Source organism: Calonectris borealis, chromosome 15 (genome assembly GCF_964195595.1).
Source record: "Calonectris borealis chromosome 15, bCalBor7.hap1.2, whole genome shotgun sequence".
NCBI classification, from domain to species: Eukaryota; Metazoa; Chordata; class Aves; order Procellariiformes; family Procellariidae; genus Calonectris; species Calonectris borealis.
In genome coordinates, this window is record NC_134326.1 from 11,565,923 (window position 1) to 11,580,765 (window position 14,843).

Genomic DNA, 14,843 nt, shown 5'->3' on the forward strand with positions numbered 1-14,843 from the left:
AACCAGAACTGGAAGCCATGCTGCCTTTCCTGCATTTTATTGGTTAAGGGCATTGTGCAATTAACTAGGCTTAGTTATCCCCTTTTCTTGTGCAGGGGAAAAACTCCTTCTGGAGTACTTTTAAGTACCGGCTGACTCGCATGCGGCTGTTGTGTAAAGTTGAACTGAAATTTTTGTGTGTTCAGGACTGCAGGTGTTTGTTCTGCAGTTGGGGATTCAGGCAGGGATCGCTTGCTTGCTCTGCAGGGCCCTCTTTACAGGTTCCTCTTCTTTTTTTGAGGAAGCATTTGCTCAGAGCCGAAGCTCTGGTGTTCCTGGGTGTACGCCAGCCACACACAGGCAAGCATGGAGGTGGTGAGCATGCTATTAGGGTTTTGCAGAGAGGATTTACTCCGGAGTAGGAAACTGAGCCTGTGTGCTAACATGCTGTGTGCTAACAGCAAGCTCTGACTTGAATCTGAATGAGAAACATTCTTCAGCAGTGTCACGTGGGAGGATTGTCCTTTAGACCTGGGAGTCCACTTTCCTTGGTGAAAAGGGTGGCTCTGGGTGCAGGTATAAAGATTTGGAGTTGATCTCTGCAGCTGCTGATTCTGCATCTCTTCGAGGGACATCATCTTTTTGAACAAAATGTGATTTTCTTTTTTATTGTTTCTCTTTCTTTACACACTGCTGCCGGGGGCTAAGAGCACATAGCACACTAGCAGTTTCCCGAAGTTGTGCATGCTTTAGCAGGAAGTAATTATCTCGGTGATTATTTCATTTCCCAGCAGTACCATTCTTACCCTGGCTGGTAACTTGAAAAACTGCTCTCCTAAGATCTTGATATCTTGTTTGCATGTTGCCCCATGGAAGATGGGGCAAGGGGGTTTGTTAATAGCTTATCTGGTTATGAGACATGAAACAATTGAGTAAAATGCTTTCAAACTCCACTATTCCTTAAAGACAGCAGATTTTAGAGTAATGGTATGTTCTCAGAATAGATTTGAAGGGCAGGATGTTGCCCTTCTATTTTCTGTCAGAAAATGTCACTTGCCAAGCCAAGTGGGATCTGCTGTTCCACTGATGATATTTCAAACTTGACAAAGCACCTAACTGTGGAAGGAAAGATAATTTATCGTGTCCACCTTTGAGATTCAGTGTGAGTGGCAGTCCTTTAACATTCTGAAATGTCATTTTGAGTGTCTGTAGCAAGGTCAGTTCATCTACCAAAGAATTTTAAGGCTATGTATAAATAATGCCATGTCCCAGCTTGCAAAATGGTACATGAAATTTTTTTTATATAGACCCTAGGCCCAAACAGCTAAGCTCCTTGCCAGAACCTGTTTCAGCTTGCATGAGAATTTAAGACATAGTTTGGCCGTATAGTGTGAACCACTGTTCATTTGTGTCTGATTTTTAAAATCCAGGGTTTTGTAAAGACAGCCCAAACAGAACTTTCTGTTTGCTGTGTGAAAGACCAGAGCAACTTAGAGATGTCTTATACAGACTAGAGTTATGCGTCCCTTTCGATCACACTTGTATAAAACTTGCTTCTGCTGCCTGGACTTGATCTTGAATCCTGGGAAAGGAAGGCTAACTGTTAGCTGTGTTAGCCTTGCGAGAGTCTGGAACAGTAAGGAGCAGTTCAGAAGTCTGAATGCTGTGGCTCTCTCCATGCTACAAGGCTGATATTGCTACTGTTGTAGGAACTCCTGTGTGGGGTGCAGCTCAGGAGGTCACAGGTGGGAGAGATTATTCTTCAGAATAAAAGGCTTAACAGTAAAACTCATCTTTTGCCTTATTTTCATGAAATGTTACGTTAGCGCAAATGTACCAGCAGTGTGGGCTGCAACATGGAACCTCTGGCACTAAAAATCCATGGAGAGAATTTCAGAAAAATCTTTATTTTTTTTTAATTGGAATCAGCATGAATGTATGATTCAATAAATATACTTTATATACATATAACAGCAGAAACTTTACATTCCATCTTCAAACTGCTGAAATAGAACTTCTGTTTTAAAATTTTTTTACAAGCCAGAAAAATAATCTGCCACTGTTTCTGTGTGGTCATGCAAATTGTATAAGTTACAGGTTTATTTCATCATGATGTAAAAACGCTGCTTTTTAGGAAGCAGTTGCTTTGCACTCTGACGAATGTAGCAAAATATCCTTAAATGGAGTGTAAGGCCATACCAATTTTGTGTATGTATGTATATATTTATATATATGTATATATAATAAATTCATATAGAAAAGACAGGGAGGTCCCTTTTTAAGGTGGGTAGGGAGAAGGCATGTAAGCACTTCATGATTAGCTAGTTTATTCTTTTTGAAGAATTTTACGTCCTAAGTTTTAAGTATGGGTACCACACTTTATATTCTGTATTTCTCTAGTCCCTCCTCTGTTCTTGAGGGGAGAGTAGCATGAAAATTAATAAGCATTGACTTTTGCCATTATTTTCTTTCGGACTTGTGTTGTTAATGAAACAGAGGTACTCGGAGAGCACTTCACTCTTCCTTCTTACCTTAACTCAAGTGATTAATTCTTACCCTGTGAATACTTTTCCGATTATCTCCTGTTAGATGCTGATATTTTAGCTCCCACCTTGCAAGGAAGAAAACTAAACCAGCTGAATATAAACTATTTCAATGCCTGTTTTAAAGAGGCTTATCTGAAGTTAAAGGGAGATGGAACTTTTGTCCTCTTAGCAGCTGCCTCCTTTTTCCTATGCTTAAAAGAGTTGATTAAGCTGGGGCAGTTTTAATGCCACTGCTTCCTTCTAAGGTCTCAGTAAGATTGAAGAATGAGAAGAAAATGCCCTGGCCTTGTTGCCCGTCCTCTCCTGATTAAGAACAAGCTTGAGAAAATATCTGTATCCTGATTTCCTTTTTTTTTTAAACAAGTACACAAAAAGAAATTTGCAGAAGTAGCTCAAGTCTGGATTTAGTATTTGCAAAAGAGCACTGATAAATGGGCTGTGATGGATGGGCATGTCAAGAGGCTGTAATCTTCAGTGGTCTGTCTTGCTCCTTTGCGGGAGGGTCTGTCCCGCAGCTGAGGTCTTGATCTGTGTTGACAAACCCTGTGTTTTTACCCTGAGCTCCACTAGAGAGGGGAGGATGATGACTGGTATTGCCCTCTCGGCGGGGGGGACAGTGACTTCTGGCAGAGGGATGGGGCAGCCAGTAACATCTTACAGTGCGGCTGCTAAACCCAGCCCAGCTCATTTGTCGGAGCCCTTGGCTGTCCCGGGTATAAACAGTATCAAGGCGCTGTTGTATTTTGGAACAAATGAGCTTTAGTAAGTCAAGCTTTGGAAACAAAGATTTTCTTCATTCAAATGGCTTACAGATGGGAGAGATACAGAAAATAGGACAAAACAATGCCACTACTTAGCAGGCTTTTTTCAAAAGTTTTTCAAAAGGGATGTATTTTTCCTAAATACCAGATTTTTGGGGGTTTGACCAGTGAGCTGGAAACAGACAATGTTTATCAAGGACACAAGGAAAACTCTCTAGGTGCTGACCTATTCCTGCTTCTATTTATTTTGTATGTTTTCAATTAGAAAGCGTTCCTGCTCTGTGTGTGTGTTTGTATCTCCCCTGCAAAGTAAGACTAAATGTGCAATGGTTGTCCTGAACAGAAATATCTTAAGTATTTTTATTGTTCTTCTAAAGATAAATTCATTTACAAAACAATGTCAATGGGTGTGCGTTTATAGTTGGAAGGGAGAAATTCCCGGATTCTCCCCTCCTTTTTTATATCACTCACGTGTAAGTTTTTCATTACTCAGTTTTAGTATAATAAGCATGATATGCTGTACACTGGTGGGATGTGAGTAGACAACACAGTCCATAAAATGTCACTGTCCCCAACGATGTTATGCCTGCTTATGGCTGTTGTTCGATCTCAGGTGGGTGGTTACAAACAGCTGCTTGGGACAGGCTTGTGCATCTTCAGGATTCAAAGGCTGCTTCCGGAATGGTGTTCACCAATGCTGCAGGGATGGTAAACTGCGATGAAATACACTGTGACCTTTGCACATCAGGCCATTTTTGGGTAAAGTCCTTAGTGTGTTGCTTCATCTTTGCATCTCTCTGTAGATCTCTTAATTCACTGAAGTTTTACTGTATCTCAAACACATGTGTGAATGGCTTTTAGCGCAATTGCCTTCTGTTTCAGTTCTTTTGAAACAGTCATCTTTTTCCTGCAGCTCAGCAAGTCTGTGAAAGAAGAGGTGAGCTCTGGCCATGATTAGTGCTGTCAGTATGTCATGGCCAGACTTGGGAACCACACACACTTATCTTTTTGCGTATGAATTTCATTTCACAGTAGGCTTGAAATGCTCCAGGCGGTACATTTTACAGGATAATTAATTCCACACGCATGTGGTGAGTTAAGTCACTTGGCCTGTGTGCCTGAATGTTTGTGTCTGTCACCTCGTACGCCTCTGGAGTTGGTCTGTGTCTCTTGACCTACTGCACCAGCCGCAGGGAGTGCAGCGCTGGTTGTACGGTGAAATGCTCTGATGTTGCAGTGAGCAACGTCACTGAGCAAGATGGAGCTCAAAGGCAGGGTTCAAGCACAACAGATTGCTCTTCCCAGTGAGGGGAAGGTGGATGACATACCTGTCTCTCAAATTCTCACATAACATCACTGTTTGGATCTTAATGTTTATTTCTCAGAAATTCCAATTTGGATACTCCCAAAGCTGCCAGATCCCCAAATTAACCTGATGTCTTGACCTGATTTAAGGAGGTCCTGATTTAAGGAGGGATGCATCAATCATGGTTTTGAAATGCATGTGTCTTTCAACTGCCCTGTCAAGTTTAGTAACCCTGCTCAGTGCTGGAGAACTGTGAAGGGGGCATCAACCTGGAGGTGGAGGTGCTATTTTTACAGTTCTCCACTTTTGAGTAGGTTAACTTAGGGATTTGTCAGCTTGGTTCATGCTGCTTCTGAGCTTATTTTCCCTGCTTACTTCTGATCTAACCCTGGAATTGGAAGAGTGCAAGTGTTTTGGACAGAAACATAAACAGGTTTGGGAAGAGGGGGACAGAAAAGAAACAGTACAAGTTCAGTGTAGGCAAAGGCAGAGCGGAGTGCTTCAAAGCCCTTGTTCAGTTGTTTCCCCAGCCTAGGCAAGCAAAAGGTAAAGGAACTTGTGCTCCCTTCTGCTAAGGTTTTGTTGGGTCAGCCTCTAGCTGAGCATTTCTTGTAGAGCTGAGCTCTATTGCTGTGACCAATAGTACTGGCCATGGTTACTTAAACAAAATGGTAAGGAGAAGATATAACAATAGCCTAATTCATTAGTGGTGGGTTTATTTTTTTTATTTTTTTTTTCCTGATTAAAAAGTGGGATTGATGGCAAGTGGAGGCATGCATCTGATCAAGGACTTGGCAGGATTGTTCATTATACTCCTGCCTGTGAGGGATGTACTGGTGTCCCTCACCTTAGTGTGCAGTTGTTCAGCGAGATGGATTTCCAGCATTTCCAGCACCATTCTTATGTTACAGAGGCTGCCCCTTCTCCACTTCTTTTCTTTTATTTGCTGGTTTCTCAAGCTTTGTTTTTAGAGGTGACACTGCCCAGGCTATACCATACCTCTTCCTCCATGGGACAAGTCAAGCCTCATGAATTCTCCTTCCAACCCCTCAAAGAACAATCAGCAGTATTTAAAGCCTCAACTCCCAGGAGCTGACTGGGGTTGCAATTGTGACTGCACTTACTACAGTGAGGAGTAAGTACTAGAAGCTCCTGTGCCTTACATGAGTCTTGATCTGCTCTTCCTTTCTCATTTCTGATCCCTGCCCTCACTCTACTCTTGACTAGGGAGCTGAACTTTTAGGACTCCTCTGCTTCTAACACTGCAGCCTTGGAGGAGCAGAGCTGGCCTAGAAACTGTGGCCACAACACAATTGTGTCCATCTGTGGCACATCACAAGCTCCAGAGCTGGCCCCGCTCCTCAGGGGCTCGTGTGTTGGTTCTTTAGCCCATCACAAGCAACCGTGATGAGGGTACTTTTAAAAACGTGTAAGTGCATATCCAGGAGAGGTGGCTAAGGCACCGCCCTTGGCACAATCTGTTCAATATTGCATAGTTGTAGTTCAGTAAAGGTCGGTGTTTGGGCATTAGGTGTCAAGCAAGAAACACTGAAGCCCAAGCCCCAACCCTGCTATCATTGGAAGTCATGGCCTGTTGATCTCAGCAGGGCTATGACAGGGCAATGCTGATTTAAGCAACACTGCTATCAGGCCTCCCCTATAATTGTGACTGCGAGGGCGTCTTCACTGCAAGGTTGATTCAGGCTTCAACCTGGAGCTGTAATTTAGTGCCCAAATTCTGTGGTGTGCTCGCCCCAGGCCAGCTGGCTCAGCGGGTCTGCAGCCTAAGCTTTTGTCAGACAACTGACCCAGCAGTGCCCCAGTATGGCCAAGTGCCTAAACAAGGCAGGCATTTCCCACAAACCCACCGAGGAGGGTGATTTCAGCTTGCTATAGTGCTAACAATCCTGGGACCAGCTTCTCAAAGCCCTTAGCAGCAAAAGCTCCTTGTGAGCTCTGCCCCTCAGACCTGGCAGGTCCAGGCCAGCTCTACCTGTCCCTGCTTGTGCCAAGCTTGACTCACCTGCCATAGCAATGACACACTTGCAGTCTAAGCCAGAGCACATAGCTAATGATGGTACCTCGTGCTCCAGCCAGGCTCAGCCAAGTTCCCTGGGTAGGTGAAGAAGGTGTCCTTGTTTGGCTTAAGCTACTTAGGCAATTCAAGTGGCAAATCTATAAATAAAAGCTAATTTCAAGCCAGGCTGATGGCTCATCTATGATGGTATCATCCCATGCCCAGGAAAAGATGGATGATTTTATACTGGAAGTGCCAACATACTTGAACTTCGGGCTAGGAACAGATAGTAGGGTTTTGTATCCTCTCCCTTTGCTGAGAACTACCACTGTCGGGAAGCTGCTGAGATCCCTCTCCCTTGTGCTTTTTGTGGCTGGCTTCTTACTGTTGGTAGGAGTAGTGGCAGCACTAAGCACAGCCTGCAAGCCCCAGCAGTGATGCTTTGAGTGCTGATGGCATTGTTAAGCCAACATGAAGCCATCCCTGCCTTCCCCCAAAGTGGCAACATCCCCTTGTGCTGAATCTGTTCCCAATGCATGCACTCTCCCTGTGCGTGGCCTGGGTCAAACCCTGGCTAACCCATCTCCAGCGCTGCTGGGAGCTGGCCCTGTTCCGGGGTGGGCTTCAGCTCTCTGTCTGTAATAGACCCAGGAACAGGAATATCACAAACATAAGACTCCCTTACAATTTCTACTCGGAAGCCTGGCAGTAAAGTGCATGGACTGCAGCTTAGGTTTGCTAGACTTGATGGACACGATTACTTAATACAATCTCGTAATTCTGGCTGCCAGCTTTGACTCTTGCATCATACTTGTTAGCACTGTCTGCCTTGAATGCCAGGAGAAGACAGTGGTGCGGCACGCAAACAAACCTCTCCTACTGCTTTTCCTTCTTCTTTCCCTTCTCTTCCAGTCAATGCCAGGATCCTCATTTGACAATGTTCGCTCAGTGTGGGATCACCTGAGGGCATCACCCAAGGGCTGCTCACCCCAGTGGTTCTCGGAGGAGAATGGCTCACCTAGTGCGAGCACCAGCATCTCCCCATCAGCTGCAGGCAGAGCCTGGAGTGGCTCCGAGCAGATGCCCTGTGCAAAGTGTGCAACAGCTCCTTACACGTTGCCTGGTTCACAACAGCTCATTTCTCCTGAGGCCCTCTGCTACACACCATGGTAGGAGGAGACTGGGAATATCAGAACCTGATTTCCAATAAACAGCTGGTCTATAGCTGGATCGCTGAAAAACATGGAGCCCTACAGGGGTAATAGCCAAAGAGTCTGCCTTCTCTCTGATTTATGCTGCTTTGCTTTCAACACAGAGCACAGTCAAAAAAGACCTTGTTGGCACCCTTGCATTCCCCAGGAGTCCTCTTCATCCGTGCTTTGGTGTGAGAGTGCTTCCCTGGCAACTCTGTTACCCTGCCCCCTTAGGAGGAATGGTTTTATTCACATATTTTGCCCTGTATTTCCCAAGACACCTATCTGTGCCAGGCCCTTCAAAGGTTGCAGAGCTGAGGAACTTAGCCCCATAGAAATGAAAGTTCAGGTGGTGAAAGAGGGGAGGTGAACACAGAAAAATGCAATATACTTGAATGAAGTAAGAGACTTGTGTAGATTCATTTGAGCAAGAGATGTGCAACTGCCCTTAAGAAATAATTGTTAAGGAGGAGATGAGGGGATGGGAAGACTTAAAGGACCTGAAGTAATTTTGAAGATGCTAAAATTAATGAATATTTGCTTCTGCTTTGGTGCTCATCCTAGCACTCTGAAGAACAATCAAGTATCTTAATTTTCTATTTAAATAATTACTGTCTCCATACAAATGATGGAAATCTATTGAAGCAGGAGCAGCACAAGATACCCCTTACATCTCCCTTTGAGAAGAAGACAGGAGAGTGTCAGGTGCTTTCTAGAAGGAAAGGGATCACTGAACTGAGCTCTGTGGGGTGCTCCAGCAGGGCAGGACCTGCTGCTCGCAGTTACCCAGGCAGGAGATGCACAATGTCCAGCTGGCAGGCAGTGATCCCAGACCGGCAGCCGCACTGGTAGGATTGGGTTTTGAGGGAGAAGGGGTCCATATTGCGTTACCCACTGCTGCTGGTAGCAAGGTTTTGGAGTAAGGAATGGGGTATTGAAAGAGATTGTCTGTCTTTGGCACAGGGATAAGAACTATGTTTTATTAAGGAATGGTAATACAGTACAAAAATATGGTTGTATAAAATCTGTGAAAAATATGGCACCATTTAAAATAGCCTTTTCTCCTTTCATATGTTCCTTTCTTTTTAAAAAATATATATGGTAAATACTTCTAATCTTTTTTCCACCGCATTAGGAAACCAAGCAAGATCTTCAAATTACAGTCAAGATAAAGGACAACCAATAGTGTAATTTGAATTGTCTTGGATTTGCCTTAAAATTAAAGATCTTCAGAAGAGACAGAAGAAAAAAAAACCTTCCAGAGAAGTCTGGGGAAAACAAAAAAAAGTATTTCTGTTAACAGGACGTGAGACTATTCAGTATTTGAAATTGTTTGATGCTTTCAGGAACGGAGTCCCCCAGCCCTGACCAGCAAAGGCTTCTAGGACAGGAGGAATGGGGGCACTACCAGACCCATGAAGCGCAAGACCCTGTCCGTGTGTTTAAAGGCAAGCTGGTGCTTTGCCAGGGTCAAGGCAAAGCCTTGCAGCTGTAGCAGACTATGTGCTTACTGGTCTGTCCCGGACCCTCTTCAGCACCTCTCTCAGATTTGCATGGTGCTGGCATCCCAGATGGAAAGCTGCTTTAATCAGGAATTAAAGTGGGAAAAACTCATCTACCTAACCAAAAAAGAGCAAGTTTATCCTACTTTTTTTTTTCTTTTCCACAGTTATATATAAGGAAAAATAATTCCTGCTCATGAAGTGATACATTTCCAGCAACATCTGGAAATAATATTGTTTGGAATAAAGCTCTGTTTTTCCAAAGAGTCCAAGTGAATTAGGACCCCATTTTCTCTCTTTACTGCCAGACCAACTGCTGTATATTTTATTCAGAGGTTTTGCTTCTGAGCCTTGTTCTTAATAAAAGCTAACAATTACCGAGTTAAATTCCATCAATATGTCTGGAAGCTACCCTGCAGTATCAAATCCTGTACATTCTTACTAATAAATATAATTGCTGGCACTATTAAAGCAGCCTACTTTGAAGATGAGACAGGTTATCAAAGCAAGTTCTGTTGCAATACAGAGACTGAACACAGCCTAGTACAGATGGAGAAAAATGTTTGATTTTGAAAACTGCACAGACTTGCCAGGGGCTCCTAGGACAGTCTAAGGTCTTGTCTACGTGATGAAACTCTCTGGCAGGACGTCTGTGGGACAGCTATCTCAGCACCGTCAGACCTTTGCCAAGACCCCAGCATGTTTCGTGTTGGGATGTGAGTGCTGCTCGCTGTCACCGTGCAGGCAGTCCTGGGGCTGGAAAATGGCCCGAATGGAAACTGGCTGCTTAATGAAGAGAAAATAGCACTGCTTATGGTGAGCATCAAACATGCCTGGTGCTTGGCAGAGTCAAACAGGATGCAAAGGCAGGCTGGTAAGCGTGTAATTCTTATTTCAGTCCCTAAACTCCCATGGGCTCCACTAGCAGCTGAAGTGCTTCTGTATGAGCAGGAGATGCAAGCATCTTTCTGATGATTTCTAGTCCCTAATTTGCCTTCCTCTGGCCTTACTCAGTGCCAAGAAGTGATACTGGAGCTCTGGCGAAGCAGTAACTACGAGCTTATCTGCATCTCCAAGCAGTAGGTCTGGGATGAATATGGGATTCCTCTTTGGTCTTGAGGCCCTTGTCTAAGCTGGAGCAGAATGAAGTGAGGTGGGAACGTATTCCTTCTCCTTGCTCTGGTCTTGCCCTTGGGATGTAGGATCAAAACTCACTTGGGTGGGAGGATGGTGCACGGGATTTGTTAACAACCTACAGGCAACTCCTTAGAGCAGCTCCAGTTAGGAAGGACACCCGCAGCCCTGCGGCTGGCTGTGCCCTGCTGAGCCATCCCGGGTAGCCTGGGGAGACTGAGAAGTTGTGTGAACCACGATCAAATTGCCTGACTCTTAAGTGCAAGGTGTGGGCATCAAGGGAGGACCTTTTTTGCCCAAATCACAGCGATTTGCCGTTGTTCCCCTGTGCGAGCAAGGAGCTGTGGTGTGTGGGCTGCCAAGCTTCTGCCCTGCTGCCGGGCAGGGAGGGGAATTCCCTGGATTTGCTCTTTCATCTCAGACAAGGACGTGCCGTTTAAAGCAATCGCACAACCCGCAGTTGGCACGACCGGCCGTCGCGCATGCAGGGAGAGTTCAATAATTCAGCAAGCAAAACCAGAGCCAGCAGCAGATTTGGGCTCCAGCCAAGGCTCGGAATGTTGTCCTAGCATCAAATAAGGGCTCTGCTCGACAGCCTGAGATCTCCCTCCTTGGGAAAGCACTGTCTGCTAGGGGAAGGAGAAATCCTCAGCCCCCAGGTTTTCTGCTGCTCCAATAGAGGGAAGAGGGGAAGGGGCTGATGTACTGGTTCACACTGGTATCGCATGACCTTTCCCTGGCTCAGCAGCGCAAAGGGAATCAAAAAGCTAAGTGGCCTTTGCCAAAACATTAGGAAATATTGCCATTTGCCCTAGTCCACATAGTGACCATCACGTTTTTTTCTTTCTCCCTTTTTTTTCCCCCTTGTTGTTCTTATCCTTTGTTTCTTTCTTTTTTTTTCTTTTTTTTTTTTTAAATAAAGTGTATTTAGTGCTGGTGAAAGGTGCTGAATTGGCAGCCTCGGAGATGGGTGTCCCTCTGCCCAGCCCAGGAGAGCCCTGGTGCTTTCTCTGGGCTTCCTCCTCTTGGCACCGACCCTGTGCTAGGACAGCTCGCAGATCCCTGCGCTCCACCGCCCTCTCCCATAGCTGCCTCTTGCTGCACTGGTTGGGACACCCGGGGATGAGCTTAGGCTCCCACCTCCCATCGCAGGCTTGGATGCTGCTGACCTGGGCCGGACTGGACCTGACAGTGCCGGAGGGCACTTTGCTGTGAGCTGCTCCAGCTGCTCTGGGGGATGCAGCTTCTGCAAGCAGGAACCTGTCTGCTCCCGGAGCAAGCATCATATCTGCAGCCCCGGTCAGCTGTGGTCCAGTCCTGACCAGGAGGTGGGGGTGAGGGGAGGGGAGGGAGAGTGGAAGCACCCCTTGGGTGCCACTTGTCTCTCTGCCCTCATTTAGTGCCTAATCCAGACCTGATCCCAAGTGCTTCAGTGCAGACTGATTGTCTCTTCCTTCATGCCCTCTTCTACCCGCCTTGCTAAAGTGCAAACGAACGCGACTGAATCACCCCGGGTGCTGCAGCCCGGCTCACGCCCAGGGTCCCCGAGAGGCAAGTGGGACATCAAGCCCTTGACTTGCCCACGCCAGCCCTGAGCCAGGCTTTCAAATAACACTCTGGAGGCATTTGGTGTGTCCCCCCCACCCCAACCGCCAACGTCAGGCTGTGCTACCGCTTGGCCAAAGGGAAACCCCTTTGCTCACCATTCCCACCTTCCCCCCCCTTCCCTATCCCCACCAAACCGTGCCAGCCTCCCCCGGGACTCTGCTGGGCAGCAGAGAGGGGCAAAGCAGCCTGCTCCATCTCCCCACCCACGTTAAAGCTAAATGCAGCACCAAAATAGATACAAAAATAGAGTTTTGAGTCCATCGACCCAGCTTCACTATTAATATTACTGCTATGAAATGTCTGAAAATAAGAGCCGCTCTCTCTGTACACACCTTCCCTCCCCTCCCCCCTTTACTGACAGTATCGCCATTCGCCTGGTCCTGTCACAAAAAGGCATGAATATGCCTGTTTTCTCTATATTTTAAATATAATTTCTTCTTTAACTCACCCAACACTTCCATCCCCCCCATTGTAAACAAACATGGCAGAAAGGGGCTTGGGAAAAAAAAAAAGTCCTTCATCATTTCTAGTGTTCTGAATAGTATTTCTGACTCCTGGGACTCGGATCCTGCCAGGTCATTTAAAAGGACAGAAGGTACCTGCGATTTCTGATGAAGGCCTTGATGTCCTTCTCGGATTTCCCATTGGATGCTCTCTGATGGGGATGAGAGAGAGAATGTATTTGCTTTCCTCTATCCAAAAGTCACAAAGTGTTTGATCGGCAAACCCGTGACTAAAAAATGTAAATATATAAAACAAACAACAACCCACAGCCTCTTTCTTAAGTTTCCCCGTCTATCCAGTTTTCAAAGTGCAAAACCTAGAGAAGCATAGAATGATTTTCTTGGGTTTTTTTTTCCTTTTGTTAGGGCTTTTTTTCCCCACTTGACTGGTATGGCCTTTCTATAGCAAAAGTCAGATAAAGCGTAATTGCGGTCATTTCTGCACATGGAATTATGAATCATTCCAGTGACTTGAGACTCTAAGCTGTTAATAGGCTAAAAAAAGGAATTTTTTTTGTTTATCTTTTTTTTGATTGTTTTCTTTTTGCATTATAGTTAAGCATGAATATATATTGTTATATTACACCGCTTGGATTGCAGCTGGAGCAATCCAAACCTTCCTATGCCGTAAAACTAACCCCCACCCTGCACTCCCCAGATCAAGAGCTTTTTTTCTCCTCCCTGTGCCAGTTATCCTCAGTTCACATGATTAAAAGTCCCTCCCAGCCCCCCTCCCATTTTTTTTTTTAGTAGATATTGCCACATTCTTAAATTCATGCATTGCTGCATTGCTATTGCACATATATAAAGGATTGCTCGCTCCCTCCCAGCTGCTCCCCTTCCCTCACTGGTTGTGCACATCTTCTCTGCGGACGATCTTGTAGATGATCCAGTAGAAAATGTTGAAGATGAGGAACGCCATAGGGAAGCCGATGCGTGAGATCTTGTCGATCTTCTTGGCTCGCTGAATGAAGAGCTTTCGCATCTCCTCGGGGGAGCGGGACGGCGGGGGGACCGGGTTGGCTGTGTTGTTGTTGTTGGCGCCCTTGACGGAGATGCCATCCTTGGCTTGTAGGCAAGCTGGTCCCATCCCGTAGGCAGTGAAGTTGAACCTGCCTTCACCAGCTTCGTCCTCCTGAAACAGATTCAGCATGGGACTCTACTTAAAATGAGATATAGACAGTGCACCCTCGCTATAAGGCTCTCCACTGACAGCTTCCTGCTCTGCGAGGGGAAGACACCTCCGTCATGCCCCAACCTCAGCGCCCTCGGACAAACCCTCTGCTCTTGGGAGATGAGCCTTATAGAGGGGTGCCAGCTGTGTGATGCACAGATGCAAATCAGGGGATCCAGGCACCCCATGGAGAACAGGACTGACTTCCACCCCACTGGTGTCTTTGACATACTTGAACGGTTTGTGGTACTGCCTTCATTTTTCCAATTGCATCCCCTGTTTTGCTTCTGCCTCTCCCTCCCCCCGCTCCTATCAGCACCTTCTTTGCTTTGCCTGTGCTGGATCAGCTCGCCCAGAAGGAATGGGCTCCATGTAACTCAGGTAGTCGAAGCCACAGCGCGAGGCTTCCTACAGAGTTACATGGATGTGCAGGCGCCGAGACCTGTCTGGGAAAAGGCTCTGCAGGCAGCGTGCAGCCAGCCCTCAGCTCGCCTGCCCTGAGCCCCACAGCCCCTCTCCACAAGCCATCTTCTAGGCGAGGAACAGAAGTGTCCTTCTGCGGGTCAACAGGAAGACATGGCTGCTTGTGCTAATGCCAATTATTGAGCAAGAAAAACAATTTATTTTCCAGTCGAAAGGCAAATGTTATTGCTGTTTTATGGTGGAGGCCTTGCGGGCTTCTCAGAACAATTTAGCCCTATTTTATTGAACATGAGGATGTAACCAGAGGAAAAACCAAATTTGGCCAAAGTAATACAACCAGTGAGTTGCAGAGGCAGGGTCAGAAACCCAAGCCTCTTGACTACAGGTCATGGAGGCTAATTGTTAAACCAATGGCACTAATTATCTGTCATGGACGCTGATCCACGCAGTGTCCCCCAACACTGACCTACTGGCCCCCTCCCTCGCAGCCGCCTGCCCGACGTGCCCTGCTGCCCCTTCCTCTCTCCTTTGCAGAGTGGCTTTTCTGGATGGCCCCTGTATCGAGCAGGTAGCTGCGTGGGATGGAGGCACTGTGCCGGGGGTCTGGGGCGGAGGAGCAGAACGAAGAGCACGCTGGCGTATCTGAGCAAAGCAAAACAACTCAAATAAAATCTAGCCACCTTTGTTTTGGTTTTTT

At 46.2% G+C, this 14,843-nt stretch overlaps 1 protein-coding gene across 2 annotated transcripts in view; it reads right to left on the minus strand.

The window, feature by feature from the left end:
- Positions 1–13,095: 13,095 nt before the first annotated feature.
- The window catches only part of GLRA1 (glycine receptor alpha 1), a 38,481-nt gene continuing 36,733 nt past the window's right edge, over positions 13,096–14,843 (minus strand). Inside the window, exon 9 of one of the 2 annotated variants that reach the window (XM_075164225.1) lies at positions 13,096–13,684. In XM_075164225.1, the coding sequence (XP_075020326.1) occupies positions 13,394–13,684 (291 nt within the window). In that variant the 3' untranslated portion in view covers positions 13,096–13,393. Of the gene's footprint in view, positions 13,709–14,843 lie in introns of both variants that reach the window. The other variant, XM_075164226.1, reaches the window with a different exon arrangement.